The sequence below is a fragment of the Polistes canadensis genome, unplaced genomic scaffold (assembly GCF_001313835.1).
Source record: "Polistes canadensis isolate GaletaPanama2010 unplaced genomic scaffold, ASM131383v1 scaffold_70, whole genome shotgun sequence".
NCBI classification, from domain to species: Eukaryota; Metazoa; Arthropoda; class Insecta; order Hymenoptera; family Vespidae; genus Polistes; species Polistes canadensis.
In genome coordinates this window covers 114,858-139,436 of record NW_014569617.1, presented here as the reverse complement: position 1 = coordinate 139,436, position 24,579 = coordinate 114,858, and the positions used below count along the sequence as shown (strand labels likewise).

At 35.9% G+C, this 24,579-nt stretch overlaps 1 protein-coding gene and 1 long non-coding RNA gene across 2 annotated transcripts; one reads left to right on the top strand and one right to left on the bottom strand.

The window, feature by feature from the left end:
* Window positions 1-164: 164 nt before the first annotated feature.
* Window positions 165-24,093, top strand: LOC106786269. Its single transcript, XM_014747465.1, has 9 exons — window positions 165-629; window positions 3,356-4,010; window positions 18,587-18,707; window positions 18,781-18,971; window positions 19,055-19,257; window positions 19,345-19,564; window positions 20,367-21,122; window positions 23,266-23,471; window positions 23,566-24,093. Exons 2-9 carry the CDS (start codon window positions 3,862-3,864, stop codon window positions 23,685-23,687), a joined length of 1,968 nt encoding a protein of 655 aa, XP_014602951.1. The 5' UTR covers window positions 165-629; window positions 3,356-3,861; the 3' UTR covers window positions 23,688-24,093.
* On the bottom strand, window positions 1,036-10,812 carry LOC106786270. Its single transcript, XR_001381637.1, has 2 exons — window positions 10,567-10,812; window positions 1,036-1,360 (listed from the first exon to the last, which is right to left on the bottom strand). It is a non-coding gene; the product is annotated as an uncharacterized LOC106786270 (long non-coding RNA).
* Window positions 24,094-24,579: the final 486 nt, after the last annotated feature.

Here is a 24,579-nt window from a genome sequence, read left to right as displayed (position 1 = left end):
AGTGTGTGTTCATTACGAGATGATAATAATAGAAAAAGGAAGAAATCGATCGAAAGAAAAATTATAAATTAGCGGTAAATCGAAAGGGTTAATTTTGGATGCATTTATCGATAGTAATCGATATCTAGTTAGTGCGATTATTCGTCAGGTGGCGCGTCGATAGGACATTCGAGGTTTTGTCGAAAGGCGCGTCAGTCCAGAGTCAACCGTAGACGGCTGTTCTTACGACGGATGTGACAAGGCCGTTTTTTCTCTCTCTCTCTTTCTCTTTTTCTCTTTTTCTCTCTCTTTTTCTCTCTCTCTCTTTCGTTTTGTCCGTTCTATCTTTTTCTCATATACAATCGTACGTACATTTGGTTTTTTTTTCATTCGTTTGTACGCGTCAGTCGGAGACAGTTCGTCGTTCGTATTTTAAATAGAAACTCGTCTGTTCGTTGGTGAGATATCCATAGGATTGCTATTCGTCAACAAGGCGAACAAGAATATAACAGGAAGAAAAATAAAAGGCCGCGGATTTGTGCAAACGATGATCAACGTGAAAAGTGTGACAGTGCGCGAACTCGGTTAATATCAAACACGCTTCAAGCTTCGAAATAAATCACTTGGATTTCAATTAATCGTTTCTTCTTGTAAGTATTATTTACCTACGCGATCGATTATTAAATATTTTTATGTTTTGTTTTGTAATCAACTTTGACTATGTATGTGTGAGAAAGAGAGAGAGAGAGAGAGAGAGAGATAGATAAATAGATAGATAGATAAAAGTCATCGACCATCTTCGTTTAACAATACTYTCTCTCTCTCTCTCTCTCTCTCTCTCTCTCTCTCTCTCTCTCTCTCTCTCTCTCTCTCTTTCTCTCTTTCTTTCCATCTACTCTTCGCGTTCTCTTTTTGGTCGACGACGATTATAAGCTTTGTATGAATTTAAGAAAACGATAACTCGTTTTGATCTTGAAATGAGAAGAAGATACATGGATGAGATGAGGTTATGACGAAGAGAGATCGAAAGAGCCTCTACACCTGCCATCATGGGACAGTTGTGTTTGAACTCGTTTTATTACTTTTGCTCTTGCATGCTACTCTCTCTCACTCTCTCTCATACATAATACATTAAATCACATATACATAGATAACATAATATACAAATATATATATATATATATATATTGTATGCATGTATACATAAACGCAGTCTTTCTTCCATGGTTGTACGTTTAGCTCTCTTGATGGCCGTTGTACGCTCGATCAGGTTTTCCTTCGGCTCGCCTCGTTACCTTCCATACCGCATTAACGATTTTGGAGTTTGCGAGGGAACGAGTTACCCGCTCGAAAATCCCTCCACGACCGCTCCTCCCTTAAACTATAAAACGATGTAACATGTTATTTATTATTGGGCTAAGAAAAAAAAATAGATGGATCTGTTTGTATTCTTTCAGACAACTACTCAGCAAAGAGAATGAATACATTTAATAATACATTATCAATTGCAAGATGATGCTACCGTAATCGTGCTTGTTCGCATTACATAAGTGTGTTTGCAATTGTAGGCATGCGGCGAGCACGATGTTTAAAAACAATCATATACATATATATGCATATAATATGTTTAATAATCGTCTATATACGTGTATGTACACTTGGGGATATGTAAAGAAATGGTTACGTAGAAGTTGATAGACGCATTTCACTTGTCAATGTTTAAACAAACGTGTTCTCTATGTTAGAGAGCTATCTTTAAATTGGCTTACGATTACCATCTATAATTTATGATTTTCGTTTAAGCGTTTTGGATTTAATTCGAAATATTAATTTTCTCTAAACAAACGTTATACATACATATGCGATATATTATTTCAGATAATCGTCATCGAATAATTTTGGCCATATATCAATTTACTAATTCATATGGGTTTGTTGTAATTATTAATAATACGATCTATGTAAATGTGTATATTTTCATTTTGTTTAGATTAATATTACTATATTAAATATTACTTATTCACACTCACACAATAGGATAATAATGACAAAATGAATGCGATAATATACAGATAAGAGATTACTTCAGATAAGAGTTACTTTCTTTAGAAATCCGTTTAATTAGCAGCTACTTTAGTATAGTTATTGATACGGTTACTATGGCAACATTATTGTTATTGTGCATCTTGCATTAAATCGTTTAAAAAATGAATAAATCTTAAGTTTACCAAGGAAAAACAATTTGTTGCGTTGCAATGTTGATGGATAATCAAATGATGCATAATCAAAGCAGAGACTTTGGGCAAAATTATTTAGATTTGACCCTGTATATGATTTATCTCTTTTTATCTTGATCTTTTTGTAATCAAGATCGAGGGTATTATTTTGGTTTGCACACCTGTTCTTCCAAGATCGTATTAAATTTATTTGAATTGTCATTAGACGATAAATGATAGAGCGATATAAAAGATTATTGAAAGAGTTTCGTTAGATTAAACATCGTTTAACGTAGACAATCGTATACTTCCGTTTTCTTTTTTAAAGACTCACTTGTAAATAAGATCCCACGGATGTCGTATTTTCACTTAGATTAGAAGGTCGTCGGAAGTTTTTAATGAAATCTTCTAACAGAGAGTAACGCGATAAAGAAGAGAAACTCGCAAACAAGACGATTAAATCCTCGTTATTGTTTAGTTATAGCAATTAAATGTTTAGTTATATTTACTTCTTCAATTCTAAATTGATAATGTTTGATAAATATACGTAGGTAGGTGTAATAGAATGTTTCATAAATACTTGCAATTATTTCTTTTTCTTTTATCGCCATTTAACGAAAAAATGTAATTTAATAATCGATCAGGAGAGTAAGAAAATGTATTTATTATAAAAGTTAATGCAATATTTTAATTTTCCCGCGCATTTATCCCGCCGTACTCAGACGTCATATCGATTGGATTCTCGGAAAAGAAAAAGCAACATCCTAAAGTCAATTATAAAAGTATAATTAGAGTACTTAAATATGTAAAAAAAGAAAAAAAAAAGAAGAAGGAAAAGACAAGGAAGATTTATAGTAGGTGCAAATTAGCAGGTTTGTTAGCGTTAAGAGCAGAAAACTCTTAAAAGTCGAGCGAATCAGCTTTCTCGCGGGAATTTCAAAATCGTTTCTCTTCTACTTAAGGTAATCCTCAGCTCGCGTTCGTGCCTTATTACGATCTCTGCGAACAGTTACATGTTTAAATACAAGTAGCACGACGGATAACGAGATGATCGAATTACTTACTTTTTTCTTCTTTTCATTTATGCGTTAGAAATGACGCAATCAAATAAGTTTATAGAAAAAAGGTAATTATTAACACTTGCGTTGTCTGTTTCGTAGGTGGAATTAAGAAACGAAGGAGAATAATAGGAAAATAAAATGGGAAACGGAAATGACAGGGGCAGTCGTGAAACTCGAGTGTTGTCATAAGATCATAGATCGCGTGGGATCGAAAGAAAAAGGAAGTGGAAGCAATGAAACTTCGAGGAGAATCGTCTTATCCTCCGCAGCATCCACCTCCCGTTCTTATTACTCGACGACCATTCTCCTCCTCGAGTCCATGTCGCTGCTGCCGCGGTTCTTTATGTCCTCGACTACTATCACTTTCCGCTGCATAAAGGGATAAAAAAGAAGGGAAGAAAATCAAACGAGACGATCTATTAGTCTTCTCCAACGGAAGCGTTTTCTTAAAGGAAAGGATTCCAAAGTAATCGCAGGTAGCGATAAAAAGGGAAGATTCGAAGAGAGTGCTGCGCGAGGTGGTGCTACAGAGGTGGTGCTACAGAGGTGGTGCTACAGAGGTGGTGCTACGCGAAATCAAACTGAAGTGCCCGGTTCTCGGTGAGATGGCCTTCATGATGAAGAAGAAGAAGAAGTACGAATTCTCGGTTGAGGTCGACCTCGAGGAACTCACCGCAGTGCCCTTCGTTAGTGCAGTGCTATTCGCTAAACTGCGTTTACTTCATGGGGGTTCTTTCGTTGGTCACTCCACTAGGTGAGTTTATGACATAATACATTTTCTTCAATATTCCGTATAGATCGGATCCTATTGGGTTAGCCAATATGAAAAATAGTTGCATCGATTAAGATAAACAAGTTTTTATTGCATTTCTTGTGGCATTTTTCTTGCTATATCATTTCTACGTGTCAAAGGTTCGTTTTTTATTATTATTTCTTTTCGCGCGTCATTCAAGATGGAGATAAATGAAATGATCGATCTATTCGCGAAAGATCTATCTTCGATCAACTTCCAAATATTCTTCTGTCTTCCTCGTCTCATTTATTTTCCATCTCTTCTAATTTGTTTTTATTTTTAATTGAAGTTTTCGATAGGTCTAACGATAAGTCTTGGAAATGTGAAATGTGTCCAAGGCTTTGATATTTTCTTAACGAACAGGTTTTTTTTATTCGATCAAATTAGTAGCATAAAATAGTATTGCAGGAAGCTCGAAATATTTTCGGGATAAATTCTATATACGCGCGTGAACGTACACATGCGTAGAGAAAATAAATAGAAGTAAAAAAAGGGTCCCAGTTAAAACCGTAATATATTTTCTTGGAAACGATTAAAGATTAATGTTCGTCTCACACGCTCGAAAGCGTGTCTACACCCTCGGCGAAAGTTTTCCATTCGACCGATCGATGATTCCGTCCTGTGTGTTTCCTACGGAACAAATATAGAAACGCGTTCTTAGAGTGGAACTTGCCTGAGAATAGGGAAAAATAGCGAGAATAAAGTTTTTATTGTACTTGGACAACTTCAATTTGAAATTGATCCTTTTTCGCTAAACTTTACGCTAAACTTTACGCTAAACTTTACGCTAAACTTTACGCTAAACTTTACGCTTAACTTTACGCTCAATTTTCTTATTCCTTTTTTTCCAATCACATTATAGATTGCACTAATTAATTTCAATATCTTTTCTCTTTGGTATTTGAAATATAAAAAAAATAAAAACTACAAAGAGAGAGATTGTCAGATGAATAAATTCAAATCCTATGGGGATATGCTCGTGTGTTAGAAGGATTTAACCAAAGATATTCTTGGAAGAAAATCTAAGATCTAGATCGTCGAGTAGTATACTACATCGGGGGGCATTTTCACCGTGCGAAAATGCATTGACGATTTCTCGCATCGATTATTCCGATCGATTAAATGCGATTTTATCCATTTATTTCCACGGCTTTGCATCTATCGCTTTGGAAATGCGTTCGAATGATCCAAATCTCGATCCATTCTCGGTCCATTATAGAGTCCAATAGCAAATCCGCGCATGGATTAAAAGAATATTCGATTCAATACAATTATTTTGATTTATTCGTATCAAATTGCTAGAGAGAAAATTGATATTTTAAGAAATTCGTGCTTCCATTTCCGAAACACCCACTACATTTATTTTTAAACACGCTTGACAAGTATGTTAAAAGTCAATTTTATTGTATCCAAAAAAAAAGGGGGAGACAAAATTAGATTTTTTGTCTTTTTTCAAGCTATGAAACTAACAACGAAAACGTTGTTCCTGTCATTTTTCTTCATAAAATTTCAAACTTGCGCTTCTGTGTATTACGCGTATGTTATAACGCATGATAATGATCGTTTGAGAATATGTTTCTCGGTATCTCATCAATGACATTTTCGCAAGAATCGAGAAAACTCGCCCTTGGAAACTCGCCAAAATACTTCCGTGTATCGTGCCTTTCGAAAATTGTATTCTCATACCAGCCAGAACGATGCTCCTTCTCTCTCTCTCTCTTCCAATTTCATTTTTATTCATTAATTCCTTCTCGATTAAATTCTTTCCTATCGAATTTTCCCCATTTTTGTTCCTATTTCATTTTATATTTTCGGAGAGGGGGGCAGAGACTATTTTATTATCGAAATTAACTATTTTTTTCAATATTCTCCTAATTAATTTCAACGTCATTTCATTCCTCTCCGTCTCTAATTGAATTCATTCATTTTCGACTATTCTTTTTCTCTCCTCGTTTAATTTTTATTCACTTTACTATCCTTTTGTATTTCTTCTTTCAAAAATTCATTCTTTTTAAACATTCTCGTAATTGATTCGTCCTATGACTTTTATTTTTTCTTTAATTTTACATCACTCGTAATTTCTCTTGCACATTTATAATAAATTTCTATATTTTCATGTAGTTTCCTTTTTTATTGAATTTTATTCTCTAATCAGACTCGCGCGACTTTTTTCATCCCTTGTATATATAATTATGGTCAAGCGTAATATTTTATTTTTAAATGACTCCAGTTTTGAAAATAATCCAATTAGATTAAATTATGGAATATAGCTCAGCTTGTGTTTAACGACAAGCACAAAGTCGTTCGTTCATTAGGAAAAACGTTATTCTCGAGCATTAAAAAAGAACAAAATAAGAGCAACAAGAAGAAAATGAAAGATGTTGTGCATAAACGTTAATTCCATTTCGGCGAGCTTCCAAGAAAATCTTTTCTCGATTGCTAATTTAAAGCTTTTGAAAAACAGATAGATAGATAGGAATAATATGACCTTGGGAAAAGGACCTTCAAATATTGGAAAAAGTAGAGCAACGTGGTTAGAGTAAAACGAGTCGGAGCTTTTACTTAATTTTCATTGATCCAACTCTATTCTCTAGTTATCTCTCTTTCAACCATATATCAGCACACACATATGTATATGCACACGGTATGCATATGTATCTCTTACAAAAACATGGATTTTATGGTAAAAGCTAGATACAATGCATTGTAATATGTAACGAGGAACGTGCGTGTCCGGTTTAAAAGGGTGAGGCATTTAAATGGTCAAATCTCGGTCTTCATTGTTCTCTGAATTTGTAATGGGAAATACTCTAGACTCTAAATAACAAAAGACTCTACTCTCTTTTCTTTTCATTCTTCTTTTTTTTCTTCTCTATTTCTTTGCTTATTCTCGCGATTTGTAATTTTTCGTTGAAAGAAAAGCTGGAGCCTCTCTTTGAAAAAACCTTAAATGTTGTTTTTATTTCTTTCAGCAAGTCTTTTAATCATATTCGTGATTTTTGTGTGAAATTTCTAAAGAAGAACATTAATTAATGCGAGTTGTATAATGTTACTTTTCTCTTTGTTTTTTTTTTTTTCTAAAGTACTTTCGAGTTGAAGTCTTATTTCTTTTTTTTGATTTTTTGTTCTCTTCAAATTTCGTGTTAGATACTTCTGTTCGTAATTATATACGCGTGAACGGAATAACGTGATATGTTATTATATTCCATACACAAAATGATATACTATAGGATACAACGTAATACTTCGTGGTTGTACATATTAATGAGGGATTATATATATATATATATATATATATGTTACCGTCAAAGCCGGAAATCCGTCATTGCTAGTAATTCCTCGGCATTACTATGTATGCAAAGAGCCTTCAGACGAAGTCGGAAATAAGAGATACACAGCCATACGCAACCCCTCCCCTTCAAAACAACCCATACAGATAAAGAACATTTCGTTCTAACTTGTGTATCTTCCGATACGATAATGAACAAAAGATACAAATCTCTATGAATAACTGTCTAACTAATGTCTAGAAAATATAGCGTGAACCTTTGCAAATCAATTTATAACTCGACAAGTTATTTTACACGTAGGAAAAAGGGTGCACTTTAATTTAATATAAGAGTCATTAAAATCTATTGACTTTTAGTATAAAAAATATKTAGCAAAAGTTTTCAAAGAAATAGCAAAGTTGTACAATTTACAGCATTGCAATCTCTGATAATTTTAAAGAATTAACTACAAATCCTGACAATTGATTTTACAATTAACTTCAACCTCGTGTCTTCTTAGCGAGGTGGGGAAGAAAAAGAAAAGGCACACAGTAAGCGTAAGATAAAAATGATAAATAATAGCTATCGCGTCATTCCCAGTGCATCCAAGTCAGTGCACGTAATCGGATCGAGATAAGTACTTGCAATTTAATGGTCGCACCATCTCTCGCCAACTTTTCTCTCTCTCTCTCTCTCTCTCTCTCTCTCTCTCTGACTCTACCTTGAACCATGACCTTCCTCGAAAAAATGCTCTTTTCGCGAACGCAAAAGCCACGAACCGTAGAATCGTTAGATACATTTGAAAAATATTTCTGTAGGAACGATTAGGTTATATAGGGTTATACCCTCCAATGGAGGAGGATGAGAGGTAAAAAAATGATAAGAGGATAGTGTGCGACGATAATGGACAATGTCCTGTCGGCCGATGTCCCTGCGTGGAAACGCTAGATGTATATGAAATATATAGTTAGGACCCGACACCGGGCTTCATGCGTGATGATGAGGAAACGCCCGATTACAGCGCTTCGAACGAGGTATATGTACATATAATATCTCTGCGTATATCCTACTACCGATTATTATTATTATCAAAAGTTACAAAAGAAAAACAAGCCAACCGGTTAAACGTCGATTCTCCATTTACTTCCGTTTTTATTCCCTCGGTTATTTATACATTTTTATACTTGAGATAAAATAAAGAATGATTACAATACTAGGCTTATTTTCATTATTTTGGGTACACGTTGCGTAACTTTTCAGTTCGTTTAAACCGAACCTTACTCCGAGGGTTAATTAACATTGGCTAGGTTATATACAAGCTCTGAGTCATTTAAGATCTCAGCTGTGCCTCGAAAGCTATTAGATTGCTAGAAATTTGTGCAAATTCCAAGATACATTTATGAATCATCTTTGATACTGTTTAGGTTTCTCACGTTTATCCATTTCAAATGAAAGATATTTGAAATAAATAGCTCGGCTTTAAATCAATCGATTCCTTTTTCTCTTATTCGGAGAAGAGAGAAAGAAAAGAAAAGAAAAGAAAAAAAGCTGTTGAGGTGTGGGCGCCGATATGACTCGAGCGCGGTGATCCACATACACGTTTGGCTCTGTTCCAAAGTTAAAGGAAAGACAAAGAAAAAGAAAAATAAAAAGGGGGAGAGTTATGAATGCCGAGTGGACGTTCATTCATGCGAAGGACGATCGAATATAAAAGAGAAAAAAAAGGAGCGTAGTTAGTTTGGTGCAAGCCGAGAATAAAATCGGTCGATGGAATTAAATACATATAAAGTAGAATAAAGTTACATTTTGGTAAACTTACATTTGGATGGATTTAGCAAATTCATTCAGTATAAGAGTTGTAGAAGAGTAGTATGTACTGGCCGAGCACTGCGTGCGTAAAATCGATTAGAATGCGGCTGACGCGCGGTCTCAGTTTCGCGGAAAGAACGCCTAAGATCGAATTGATATTCCTTAGAGTTTCGTCATGTGTTGCTATGATTTCGATCAGAGTTTGCCGTTGAACGAGATGGGAGAAAAGGGACGAGAAGGAAGATCGACGAGTAGTTATGGGCCCCGATGTTTCCGTTAGGGCTATTTAATTCCCTTAATAATATCCGTGGTGGTCGGTCTGTGTCAGTTGCACGAACATTGTCGCCAGGAAATCACGTATCTTACTTGGTCAAGAAATTGTCCTCGTCGTCGCGTGGGCGAACCCTCGTCGCACCGCATATTCCCCGATCGTCTTCCAATTATTTTCTTCTGATAGGAAAAAAGACACGTATTATCATTGCCAGCTATATAAACTACGAATATTCTCTAATAACATCCTTTCGCGAATGCATATAATAGATCGAAATCGCGTTTATTGTCATACACAATAGTGCGACGATACACAACAGGGGGTGTGCCAGTGGCGGCAGTCGTCGCGTTTCCATTCCGAACTTATTGTTCGGTAAGCTGGAGATCGTTAAAATAAAAGTCCAAGTCAATACTTAATGGCGTGTACCTTTTTTTTTGCCCGGAAAATCATCGTCGCGAATTTTCTTCCATTTCCTTTTCTCCGATCAAAATTTAACGATCTTCCTATCTATTTCTTTGTTTCTTTCTTCGTCTCTCTCTCTCTCTCTCTCTATTTCCCATAGCGATCGTTCGCCTTTCAAACTTGTCATCCTAATGCGGAAGTACAACAGTAGACGTCAATTTTGCGGCTCGTTATTTCATTGATCGAGTATATCCTTCAATGCGTTTGCTACAAACCTATTCAGCAAACGGAATTAATCAAAGGGAAAGAAAACTATATAGGAGAAGAGTTACAGTTAGATAAAGACGAAAAGAAAGAGATAGCCAAAAAGTTATCTATTTTGTTCCAACAAGAAAGTAGCGGAAAAGATTGAACGAGATGAACTTTTACGATCTTTTTACGTCCCTAGAATTTTCTCTGTCTTTCTTTTATTTTATTTTGTTTCTATCATATTTCAAAGTAGGATAAGGGTAAAAGAGAGAGAGAGAGAGAGAAAGAGAGAGTCGGTCCGGCCAAGGTCGACCGATCGATTACTCTACGAATTTGCGTAACGGAGATAGAGTTAGAGGGGTTCCAAAGGGGAGACAAAGCCAGAGATGATGTATACAGAGTGTAACTTAAATACGAAAATATTACAAATCCTAAAGTTAATAAAAATACGTGATTAAATATTTGACTATAATACGCGAAAAAGAATTCATTTGGTGAAATTTCATGCGTATGTTACCGGCAAAGTATTCTTGACAGTGGCCCATGAAATACTTGATTACATGTTTCTTATATCAGAGCCTATGTGGTAGAACTTTGCAGGCTAGATTTTGTCCTTATCGAGACAAAGATGAGAGAGTATTCGAGCATAAAACTTTAGCACTGGGAGAACCGGGAGATACTGTAAGGACTCGACGGGTGTCGATAACGCGCATGATTGCTGACATGCTGATAGGAGGGGGAATTGGAGGGGCAATTGGAGGGGCAATTGGAGGGGCAATTGGAGGGACAATTGGAGGGTTGCTTTCGCGTAGGCCAAAGGGTAACTCCTTTCCTTCTAGAATTTAAATTGAATCTTACACAAAATTGTTCTTTTTTTTTCTTTTCTTTATTTTTTATTATTATTTAAATTTGTACGCTTCGATCAAATTTTCTTCTTTATTGTTTTTTATCTTAAAGAGTAAAAAAAGACGCGTGTAATCCTTAGTCCTTAGTTTACGTGGGCGGAATCAAAATATAAGAGAATTATAAAATGTGTATCCTTTAGAAAACAAATGTTCGTGGATCAAGCAAGAATATTTTGAAATTGTCGTTAATTATCGCGAGAGGAATGACAACAATTTGAATCTCGCCTATGTACTAGACATTGTTTAGAGATACTTATTGATTACTCTCTCTTTCTCTCTCTTGCACATTCTCCTAAGCACGCAATACACGCATTATATGCAACATATACACGAGTATCATTGAACTCATCTCTTTCTCTCTTTTTCATGAATTTTACATGAAATTGACGTAGTCGTCTATCAATATTTTTATTAATATCCTTCCTTTTTTAATTGATTTTAGCCGAGGGATGGAAAAGAAATAATAAATTATATAAAAAAAATAATTATTTTGTTTCCACGAAGCGAGGAAACTTTTTTTCCCATGGCAAAATCCACCCCACCCGTTTGATCGATCTTACCTTGGCAAAAGAGCCTAGTAGTTTATTTGATCTCGTTCGTTTTCGTATAGTCGTCGTTGTTCGAGTCTTCTCGTTATACTTCATCGTTTAATGATGGATCCTTCCCATTTCGTATTCCACAAAAAGATCAGATCTTTCCCGACGAGTCGATTAATATCCATGTTTAATTAGGTTAATGAGTAAATTATACGTGTAGTTTATTATCGATTCGTTAACATTCCAATTATAAATTTTGATTTTCTTCGGACTTTTTGCTTCAGCGAATTATGTTTTTATTTGTAATCGTTGAAATTCGAGCGATATGCCGAAGGGTTGCGTAACGAAGAGAAACAAAATGGGGTTTTATCGATTAGCAGAAATTGAAGAACCCGATCCCTCTTCGTTTCTTTCGTATTGTAAACGACAAACCATAAATCGCATAACGTCAAGCTGTCCACTGTTAAACCAGCACGTTGAAACGTTTCATTGCCATGACCTTCTTTTAGATCTTTGATCGTGAACAACGGGGGTCGTATTGGAATTTTCTTCTTTTCAATTTCATCCATACATGTTTATCAACAATTGATCTAATCGATTTACTATTAAAAATAACTAATTAATTTCCCGTGCGCGAGAGAGAAAATAGTCGAATCGATAAATCAATGAATCAGAAGATAATTTGATCTATTCTACCTGCCAATATCTATTTTTAATTCATTTATTTTCTCCCTTCTCTAATTATACGATACTAATTAATCTTTCGTATGCGATCGATTAAATGAAACGGTTGCTGCTGAAACACTCGAGTCATTGACAAATATTACAAATTTCTATAAAGTAATAGTAGTAAAGATTAAAAGGAATGATATTTGATTGGATACAAGAGTGGTTCGTTTGAATGAGTATTTTTATTCGACCAATTGAATGTCTCTACAGAGAAGAAATATTCGTGCAAAAGATGAACGATGTTGAAATGATGACGAGCATCTGTTAATAACAGTTTCACACATATGCAGTCAGACTCGGAGAATGATGTGTTCGGCTTTGTTTACGAGACTTGACATAATCCTTTTGGAATCTTGGATGAAATCAACTCTCTTCCCGATATATTAACTTATTTTTCTAAATGCACGAGCTCGTCATCTTTTTTTTCTTCTTCAAAATGATTCATATTTTTGTCTATTTTCAATTGGTTACAAAATAAATCGAATAAGAAATTTGATAATAGAATGAGAACAAAATATCAAATATTTTCGAGTTGGATTTGAGAAAAATCGATTTGAGAAAAATCGATTAATCTTTATAGACAATTTTCTACACCAACTTCTTTTTTGAAATCATCAAACTGGAAGCCCAGGAGCTCTGGTATAATTTAAAAATAAAAAAACTTCAGCTTAAAAAGTTGAGAAAAAAGAGGAATTGGTTTTAAATATAACCAAGGAACTTTTAGCTCAGTTTTTTTTAACTTTTTTGAAAAAAGATAAAAAGACAGAAGATAAGATTTTATATTTATAAACCCGAGAGATAATTTTGTAACAAAGTTTTTCTCGCTCGAATGAACATTGTGTCAGTGCAAGAAAAAAAAAGAAAGAGACGAGAGACTTATTAGAAGAAACGTTCGCAACTAACTCTCTTGGAAATCTTCCGATGCGAGAAAGAGAGGAAGAAAATGAATATTCAATAAAGTTCAATAATAATTTCAAGATCATTTCGATTGAAATTTCATTCGATTGATTTTTAGATCGACAAATTTCAAGATCAGAGATAGAGAATTCAAGAAAATGATTAGATTAAACACGAGAAGATCACAATCTGCGTTATTAAATTTATCATCATTCCTTATATATAATGCATTTTGATAATAATAATTTATTCGTTCGGATAGACAATTAGAAGGAAGAAAAATAATAGCAAGAGGAGAGGAAAAACTCTCATAGCAATTATATATGACCTTGAAGTCCTTATTAGCGTTACTCGAGTTCATTATTGGAGCGGATTAATAAATATGTATAATAACGTTGCTGAGAGAAATAGCAGACGCATCTCTCTAACGCGTTTCATTTTCTTCCAAGTCAAGGTTGATTTTTTATTCATCCGTGGTTATCATTTGGTTACTAATAATAATCAATAAATGACCGAAATATATTATTCGAATAATTTATTTTGAAATAAAATGATACAACGTGAAAATAACAGTTCATAATTTGACTCGAGCTTTGAAATAGGTGGGCGTGTATAGGAATAAAAGATCGATGCGTGTTAATCGTGATAGCACGTTTCTAGCGTGACACGAATTCATGCAACATAATAGTAAGGTTTTAACATTGAGACCCACGTAAAACATTATTCAAACAATACACATTTATCCTTACTTAGAAATGGAACTTTTAAGAATTTGTCTTCAGAACAGAAAGTATCTGGAAATAATCAAATTATTTGAAGAACATCGCGAGCGAACGAATTTCAATAGAATTTTATAATCAGTCGGTCGGTTTTGTTGTTTTTTTTTTTTTTTTTCTAAAAATCATTTCAATACAATGTTATTTCTGTAACGTCGTAATTAGAAACCTGCGATTAAAGTACAACGAGTTAGATCGTTGCGTAATAAGAAGATAATAAGTGATAATAATTCTGTCAGGTGTCGTTCATCGCGATAAGATTAATTTTTATTCTTTAGACACAAAAATTCGAAATAAAAAGCGCAAAAATGAATAACGATGAGACAAATAAATGCAAGGTACGTATTTGCCAAATTTGCTTTCATACGAATCCGATAGAATTTCATTTGGCATTTCTCCCGAATAGAACAAAAAAACCTGTTTTTCCTGATTTTGATAAGCTTTAGGGTGTGCATTACGGTGTGCATTACGGTGTGCATTACGAGTGGCATGACCTCGCGCTATTATGTTGTAATTTAAAACGACTTGGTTCGAGCCTTGCGCCCCTATATGCGAATGCCAAAGATTTCGTGGCCTCGTCGTCTTTCATCGAGTTGAAAAAGTGTGTCAAAGGTCGTTTGGCCACTTTCGATCTTGATTTATCTCATTACCGATTAAAATATTCATTAATTTATCTTTCTTACTTCCTCCCCTTGTCATCTGTGTGTTTTCTGCTCAAATTTTATCCTGAATTATTTTGTGGATAATTTATTGAAAAATTGAATGAATGAACAAGTAGAAATGCGAGATGTAATAAACCTTGCCATTCGAGATGGTGACGTTTTAAGTGACGTGAGAGAGAGTTCGACGATCTGTATTGATCGTGCGAACCCTTGCCGTTACCAACTCTCACACGAGGATCAATCGTTACGTTACGATTGCGATAAATAAGCGTCCCTTAAGACGAACAATAATCATTCAGAAACGAAACCGAATTCATATCGAACGAAACAATACAGAACGTACAATTTAATATCATTTCAATTTACACGAAACATTGTAATTTATTAAACAATGAAAAGTTGTCAACGTAAACGGCTTCGAGTCATTATCGATGAATAATTATTATTTCGCATTACTACTCGCATTTCTTGCGATAAGGAGACGCGATAAACGTCAGACACGCACGCGCTCTCGATAACTTATCGATTTTATCTACATCTCTCTCTTTATCTCTTTTCCTTCTCTTAATTATACTCTTTCTATTAATATATTTTTCTATTTACATTTCGGGGCTTTTGGAAAAATATCGACGATCTCAGTTCAGCTTAAAATAAATAACAAAGCAATGAGAAAAATCCCTCTATAAATCTCGTAAATAGTTTGTAGTTCGTTTGATGCAGAATAGATTTGAGTGCAGAATAGATACACCCCCAGTATTTATTCGTAATTTTGTTAGTATTTCTAGAAACACATTAATCGTAAGTTCGATTTGAAAGTTTCTGCTCTTGAAGTCTTGTAATCGGATTTGCGACGATCGGCGAGGAAAGTGTTCGCTTTAAATTGAAAACTTTGATCAAAGGTTAATTGTCGCCGATCGATTACGAATCTTTTATATAGATTTTACACATTGTTGAGGAACAATCCATCGATATTATATACTTTTTGCCGGATCATCTTTTGACTTTAGGAAGAGAAAATATTGGATTTGGTTCCTTTTTTTCTTATCCGCGTTCGTTGTCTTGGGTCCCCGATAATTCTTACATGGCGCTTACGTGGTAAGTGTAATAACGGTGTTCCCTGCGTTCGGCAATTCAAACGCGTATAATTCGATTGAAGACAACTCGATAATCGTTCTTCTTCACGAGGGGGCTCAAATTCTTCGCACTCGCGTCTCTCCCTCGCGTTCGCGTTTCTTTTTCCTCAAAAATCATTTTCTTCCCATCGGAATTTGTTTTATCCTTCAAGTACATATCGGCAGGKTAAGTTAATTCATTTCATTACAAATTATATAATGCATTCTATATGCATTATATCCTCTCATCGTGCAATTTAAGTTTTAAAGCTAGTAGCGTTCGTGTTGGAATATTGATTTTACATTTAAACTGACTACCTATTATTAATTTCATCTTGTGACAGTAAGTAGAATAATTTAATAGCGAAATCATGTTGTTGTTTTAATCAGGATGTAACTCAGTTTTCAAAAACAATCAATTTCGAAACGTAATTTTATAGTTAATACAAATTTCCAAAGTCTTATAGAAAAATAAATGAGAAGGAGGTACTGCTGGTATTCTTTTCAATTTGAAAACTTTCCTTTGAGTATCTACCAAAGTATCTGCCCGTATCTTCTTCGAAAAGAGTAGGAAGAAAAAAGTTGGCAATTTTTAACGAGCCATCGGAGAAAAAGAAAGTCTCTCTCTCTCTCTCTCTCTCTCTCTCTCTCTCTCTCTCTCGTTCATTTCCTTTCCATGTTTAGAATAGTCCGAGGCACAGTTAGCGAAGGAGGAAAATATTGTTTCTTTTTCCAAAAAAGATGACAAAATTGCAATAATCCTACAAGATGAAGAATCAATTGTGGAGACTTTCCCTTTTGCGACTTTCGCCGAATGCAAATCCTTGGCGTATAGTTGACGCCCAAATACAGGTTATCGGTGTATTCGGACAAGGCTGTCTCAAGGCTGTCCGAATCATTCGATTTTCAATAAAAGATGGAATGGATGGATTCGTTTAAAAGGAGTATCATCGAACCTTCAACTGTATCGGAGTTCAAAAAAAGAAATGCGAGATCTATCATGAAATTCGATCGACGAGTATGATGGCGAAGAGCATGTTTTTAGGTGAAAAACCGCTTTGTAACTGGAGAATAATGCGAGTAACTGTAAACGAGAAGCCTTAGTGCAGTACCTGTAGTATAATACTGGTGGCGTTTGAAGAATTTACTTGGCAAATTTCTCAATTTCGTAGTTGTTGGACCAGCCTAATATATTAGGATATTTGTGTTTCTTTTAAGAAGAATCGTATCGAATGTTCAAAGAGAACGTTCCGTTTGCGAGTTTAATTATTTGCACAGACGTCGCATGCACGCATATGGTTTTTTATTCGACACCCGCCATACATACGTACGTTTATACACTTGTCTACTACTCGTTGTTCATTGTCTCGACCATCATCGACGAAGAAAAGAATAAAAAAAGGGACAAATAAATGTGTATTGTGACGCAATCAAGAACGTACTCGGAAGAAGAAGCAAATATGTAATATGTGTGACGAGGAGATCATAAGGATATTTTTCTTCTCGCAATATTCAAAACGTTCTTTTCTAAGATTATATTCGCAGAACTCTATTTACTAAGAGTGCTCCTCGTGATCGTGCTACCAGGTCGACATTGTTATATCAGTTTGCATAATCGATTCGCGCGGGTGCGTTCGCGAATATAAGGACGCAAACACGCCCACGAGATGAATATTAGCGAATTAATCGTTCAATGCGATCGAGATTTATTACATCTTCGATCCAATTATACATAGACAGGTATACGCAATTACGTAGAATTTTTGTTCTAAGGAAAATACGAGTACTTGGATATTGACGCGTTCGCGTATCGGTCCAAGGATCGATTTGTTATATTATTATTATTATACGCTGAAAGAGAACGAAGAAAGCTTTAGAATGTGATATCGCATAACAACCGGAAATCACGTGAAAGCTATTTTTAAGCTTGCAAAAGTGGTTCATTTAGAACGTAAGCAAAGCACTTGTGATAATATCGATAATAGACAAAAGATAGAACATAAAAGCATTTTGATAGGAGTTTCGAGTACACCACGCTAATTATTCTCATACTTTTTTCAATCAGGATCGTGTCGCACATTACGATTGTACAATTATTATTTATTCGATATGACGGCGATCGAACATTCCGAACAAAGGTTTGACTTTATTTTAGGATAGAAAGTATTTGAATGTTGATTATTTCATTTTTTATCGGAATTGATATCCGGAATATCCGGAAATATGTTCTTGTTATTCCTATGGTGTCGCATGACTTCTCGCGCGTACTTTTGCGCAGCTGTCCTGCTGTTCGTTCAATTTTCTTTTTTCGTAATATACTTTTTTCGTAATATACTTTTTTCGTAATATACTTTTTCGTAATACAAAGGAAAGAAATAAAATTGTAGATGATTCGGTAACTTCCGGCTTTGTAAGGGTAGTCTCCGTTATGTTGGCCTACCATGCAGCCTGTTGGACACGCGAACGATTTTCCGACGACAAGAACACCGTTGCAAAGCGACTCCCTCGACGCACGTGTCTCGCCTATTGATAAATCGATAACATTTCTTCAAACGCACACTCATGTACGTGCGCAGGATGCGTGTTTTGAAACATGGTTGCTACGAAACACCCACGATCTCGATCTAACGCAAAATAGGTTTCCTTTTCGTCGAGGGTTCAAACTGTCTCCCATTTTCTTCCTTCTTTTATATATGCTACCATTAATAATGATATGATATAAATAAATAATGATCATCGATAGAAATGAATTAGATTTCGCAAAACGATGAGTTCTCGCAAGTAAAGATGGGATATTTAAAGAATGGAACGGAACGGAACGGAAAACGTTTAATTCCCTTAACAATGTCCCGTCAGGAATGTTTTATGTTTGATCTGAACGTTTCGAATGACTCCACCTATCATATGACTTTATTTCTAGGGAAGAAGTTCAGGAGCATACGGTCAGGTGGAACGCCAAGTTCGAGTTCTGTTGTAAAATGAGTGCGAATGCGTCGACCGGTGTTCTCGATCCATGCATCCTAAGGATATCAGTAAGGAAGGTGAGTAAAAGAACGACACGAGTTAATGGTATAAACGATAGGATTGTTACAGTAGCCATTTCGATGGTTGTAGGAATTGAAGGGAGGCAGGTCCTTCCAGAGGTTAGGTTTTACCGACCTGAACCTTGCCGAATTCGCAGGAGCTGGTCTCTGTCGAAGGAGGTGTCTCCTCGAAGGTTACGACGCGAGACATCGTCAGGATAATTCTATGCTGAGAGTAGCCATTAAGATGAACATACGTTCCGGAGATATTCTCTTCAAAGTGTGAGTGTGTCCTAGGCGCCAAAGTTGGGTCTTTTTGCCAAAGGGCAAACGGTTAATCTTTACGATTGTGTCTTTTACCGCAGACCTTCGCCATCGTTAAAACAGACTCAACTAGCAGTTCCCGGTGTTCCCGGTGTGCCAGGAGTTACGGCCGACGAGGTGACCGCTGAAAGATGCAGCAACCGAGAAGATTACGTTTCTAGTGGTTCATTGGCTGGTAGTATAGCTAGCGCGAGCAGCGGTTTCGGTAGTCTTCCCAAGAAAAGGCCAGCACTTTTTTCCTCTGGTAAATATATATGAAAAAGAATACGTCAGCAGGAGGGGGCGGGGGGACCATTCTTAGGATACTTCGTTTAACGATGGTTTCTTGTAGAACTTCTCAGTGGTACGGAAACATACGATCAGATGACCCTCAGCGAGATCGTACCTTCGGCAATTCCGGTCGAAGCATTGACAGAAGCTCACACGGAATCGGGTCATTCGAGGAATAGCAGCAATACCAGTCAACTAAGCAAGGGATCGGGATATGGCTCCCTGAACTCGCACAGTCAGCACAGTAGACAGAGCAGCAGCGGGGACAGTGGCCATATTAGGTAAACACTCCGAATGGACCAAGGATAACTAATGAAATAGAACAATTATACAATTTGTAACTTTTTGTTAAGACAGAAATGGAGGAGTCTCCAACGAAAACGATAACTAGAATATCCTCTCGGTACGACATGAGACGTACACGTAAAACACGAATACTAATCTGTACAAAATACAAATGCGCGAACAAACATAAACGCATGGCTCGGAAGAGGGAGGGGAGTTTGGATGTTCTTCACGACTTTTTAACGCATTGCCTGCTGGATAACACACGATCAATTTACATTTGCTCTTCTTTTTTCTTTTTTTTCCTTTTTTTTCCTTTTTTTTCCTTTTTTTTTCCTTTTTTTTCTTTCTACGCGAAAGCCCTCTCGGTGCTATGATATTTCATTTGTAAACGAAACTTATAATATAATTCGTATAGATTTATAACAAAATTCGTCATCGATAATAATTATTATACCTCAGGCATGCGTAGAAGATTTATCAAAAGGTTTTTCATATTCGCTGTACTACACGCTTTTACCGACTACTAATAATTCCAATACGGATCTCTAATTGGAATGAGGGACCCTTCGCACTTTTTTCACACTTATTACACTTTCATATTTTTTAATCAACTACTTTCTCGTATCTTTTCTTCTCATTACTTATCTCTCTTTCTTTTCCTTCTAAGCCCCACCCAAAAAGAAAATCATTGAAATTGAATCGTACCTTAGATGTTAGACAATTATTCATATTATTATTTATGATTTATGCATGCTTGAAGAAAAAAAGAAGAAATTTGTGTTGTGATCTTTATAGGTCACCCTCCTGGCCGGTATGGGCACCACGTATCCCAAATCATTCCCAAAATCCTCCAAACTATCCTAACATACGGTCCGAAACATCCTTCGAACCAAGACCACCGTCGCCGCCAACGTCTTCGATGATGCTCGTTGATCCAAGAACCCGATTCTGGTCCACGTCTAGTAGTCCACTTTCCTCTCGGATCATGAGAAACGGTACGGATAAGAGGAGTACTGGTGCTGGTGCTGCAACTACTACCACTGCTACGAAATCGATCTTGGCCGATAAGGGGAACGACGAAAGTAACGTTGTCGCGGCAGCTGTTAATCCTAACGTACAATTTGCAAAGAACTTAACTGAATCGAGTTCCCAAAGAAACGGAGGAATTTCCATTGAGGAACGTTACGAAGCTGCCGCCAACGTGTTCAAGGTACCCGGACCCCAAGACGTGCCTCGACATTCCCGACAAAATTACGAAAGGGTTAACAGTTTCGAAGCACGCAATGAACGCAACAGTATAGGAAGTTTAGGACAACGGAACGATCGAGAGGAAATAATCAGTCGAGTTATCGTACCAATCGCAAAACCGAGAATCGGTCAACCAGGCTGGCGTAGCATATCGAAGACCTGCGATTGTATAGAAAAGAGACAAACTAGCCCAGTTTTGCGATTGGTTGATCAAGCCAGGGCCGTATCCTCTCCCGATCCTCTCCATAGGCCTGACAATCCTAGAGCATCCCTACGCTCCGCGACGACGACTCAGACCCTCAGGTAGGTCTTCGTTCATCGTTCATCATTCATCGTTCATCACTCATCGTCTCGCGTACATCTATCACTCTTTTTTCTTAATATTATTTTCCGCAACATCTATTTCTACATTATTATTTCCGTCTTTCCATTTTTATCTTCATCATCGAGCAACCCCTTCGAGACGATTCTATGAACGAATCCAATATTTTTACATTCCTCTCTGATATTGGTTTATTTGTTTTTCTTTCTATATTATCATTTCTATTTTGTTGAATTATTGTTAGGTGTATTTTCGAAATACAGATGAAAGTTGGAGAAACGTTGCATGTTACGATAATCAGAAATGAATCGGTCGATCGATTAAAGGATTCGATCGGCTGGTTTCCTTTTGTCCTCGCTCTTGCTTTAGTTTCTCCTTTGGGTTTTTGGTTTATTTTTGATAAAGGTAACGAACGTGTGGTGTGTTGTACGTCGGCTAACCTTTAACCAAAAGGTGTGAGTAGTGATCCACAATTGGGAAGCTTTCTAAGAGACCAGTCAAATTATTCCTAAACGATGTAACAATTTATTTAAGTATTTACACAGGGTAAGACATTTTAATCGGAACATCCAAATATCTCCCTTATTTATAGTTTTATAAAAACAATTTGTAAGGTTAAGTTGCAGTATTGGAAGGGCTAAATCTACGGGTAAGGACATTATTTTTTCTTATATGAATTCAATTATACTCGTACTTATACTTATTGTAAGATCTTATATACTGTCAAATACTCGATTCGAATGGCGATTAAAATGCCGCACCCTGTACACGTATTTATAACTTGCTACATTTATCTTATCAAGCAGAACTTACGAAAGTCGTCTAATTATAGGAAGAACATCCTGCTCGTTTTGTCTACCACGATCATAACGGTGGTGTAAGATCGGGACCTCGATCATACTTTCATTTGCTTTTTACAAATGCATACGTATAACATAAAATAATCGATGTACATACGCAGATAAGTCAGTGTTATTACCATTATCATTATCGTGCTAGTATAAAACATTGAGGAAGAATATAAGAAAATTATAAAATTATTTGGGTCGAGTGAAAAGTATGCCTGAATTATATCGCTAAAGAAATGAAGCAAGTATCGAACAATTGAGAGAACGCAAGCTTTGCTTACAGTTCTGGATGGCTTTGTGAATCCTTGCAGGGGTATCGGCGGAGGTCACCGGAAGTTGCTGGACGGGGCGGGGGGCAAGCTGGCTACGGTCGCCACCAGCCCAGCGGACTCCGAGGAGTCCTCCTTAGGGGTACCGGAAGTCGCTCCACCAAGCTCGCAACACCGAAACAGCATAACCCCACCGTCAGTCCATGCTTTCGTCTCTTATCTGCATTTTTATCCTTTTTGTTTTTTGTCTTTTGTCATTATCCTTATATTATTATTATCCTTTTTCCTCGCCTTGCACAATTTTAGATAGAACGATAACGCTTTATTGTTTTTCTTCTTCTTCAAAAGTCTTGGAATTGTAATTTTGACAAAGTCTGGATATTTTTCTTTTCTTCGAAATGAATTTTGGTAGGAGAGGGTGTTCAGGATGCGATGCGTTCGACAAGTTGATCATGACAATTTGAGCATCTTCGTTTCTATCATTTTTCATGCACCAACCAGCTTTGCTAATTATCGAACACTTGTTGTCGTCAATGTGTAGTGGCATGAAAATAATTGCACTTGGATGGGATTTATATTCCTTGATTATTCAGCTTCCATGCACAAGTCGTTTCCCCGTATCGTCTTATTAGAGAATTACGTATAATTATATATCTAAATATATATTACGTATATATGTGTATACACATGCAATCGTCTCGAATATTACGGCTGCACGATCACTGTTCTTTTCTATCTTACTTTTTTTTCTTGCTATCCGCATCGCGTACGAATATTTATTTTTATTTTCATTTATGTTCAATCATTAGCAACGATAATAATAATAATAATAATAATAATAATAATAATAATAATAAATGAACGTAATTTTGATCCGTCTCGTACGTGAGATACGCGAAAATCTTTCACTTTTTAATTATAAATATAGAATTGATAGAAAATATACAGAAGAACTTGACAGAAGAGCTTGATTTTTTCAATAATGATTTATTTAATCGCATATACAGAAACCCTTCAGGAGGTTCGGGTTTAAGCGAAACTGGATCCTTGGATCGTGCTAAAGCTGCGCTGGAGCGACGGAAAAAAGCCGAAGATGGTACAGGAAATCCTAGCTTGTGCAGGATCGAAGTCACCAGACCTAATCCAGATTCATTGATCGATGAACTGATTAAGGCCACGAATTTGGAACAAACGGATCTCGAAAGTTCTGAGAGTATGATTATAACAATTATGTAAATGTAATCGAAGCTTTTCAATAAATACCTAAGAGAACTAAGCTACTCTTGTACTTTGTTTTTTTTTTTCAGCAACCGGTTTGCAGTTGTTCATAGCAAAAGATGGAACAACGGCGTTGGGTAGTCACGAAGTGAAGAGTCAGATGCCCGCGGGTGTGTTCAAGCAGGTGGTGATGGAAGAAAACAATAGGTAACACCAAGCCATCTCGTCGAGGCGGCAATATGCTAGGCAGCCCAGCACAACGTTCTCATTGGCCTTGGTGCCTGAACTCATCTACGAGGCCTACGAGCCGCGGTAGTCACGATGGAGAACAACTTCTTGTTCTTCGAGTCGAATAAGAAAAAAAACAAAAACGAAAACTTCCATCTAGCGACATTATTTTATATTAATTATTCTTTTTTTTTTTTATCTCAGCAACAAATGAGACGAAGATGTTGCGTTCTTTTCAAAATCACACTATTTTTCCTATAATATATACACCTATATATACATCATTTCGTACAGAGAATATTGTACGCGTACGTACAATTTTTTTTCGTTACAATTATTTACAATACTGTCGAGAAGAAGAAGAAAAAGATGATGATGACGATGAAGGAAAAAGGGAAAGATATAAGATTTATCACTATTATTATTATTATTATTATTATTATTATCATTATTATTATTAATATTAATATTAATGTAAGGACGATGAGATTTTCTTGCGAGATGGAAGGAACTCGTGAGTATTACAAAAAGAAATAAAACAAAATAGAAAAAAAGAAAGAAAAAAAGAGTGAGAGAGAAAGACGTATATTATGGTAAAGAATGAATGAATGAATGGAAAACAATAATTCAAAGATATACACATATTTTCTTCCGTGAAACTGAAGCACAATTGATACATACATACATATATATATATATATATATATGTATATTATTCTCGTCGGACCGGTCGTGCTTCATGCGCGCGTGAAGCTTTAGTCAATACTATTTTAGACGAGAGACTACGATGTCGTGATAATAAAATCAACATATTAGTTTTAAGGATAAAATTATTGACAACACGAAAACATGGGGATTATAACAACGGTGATTTG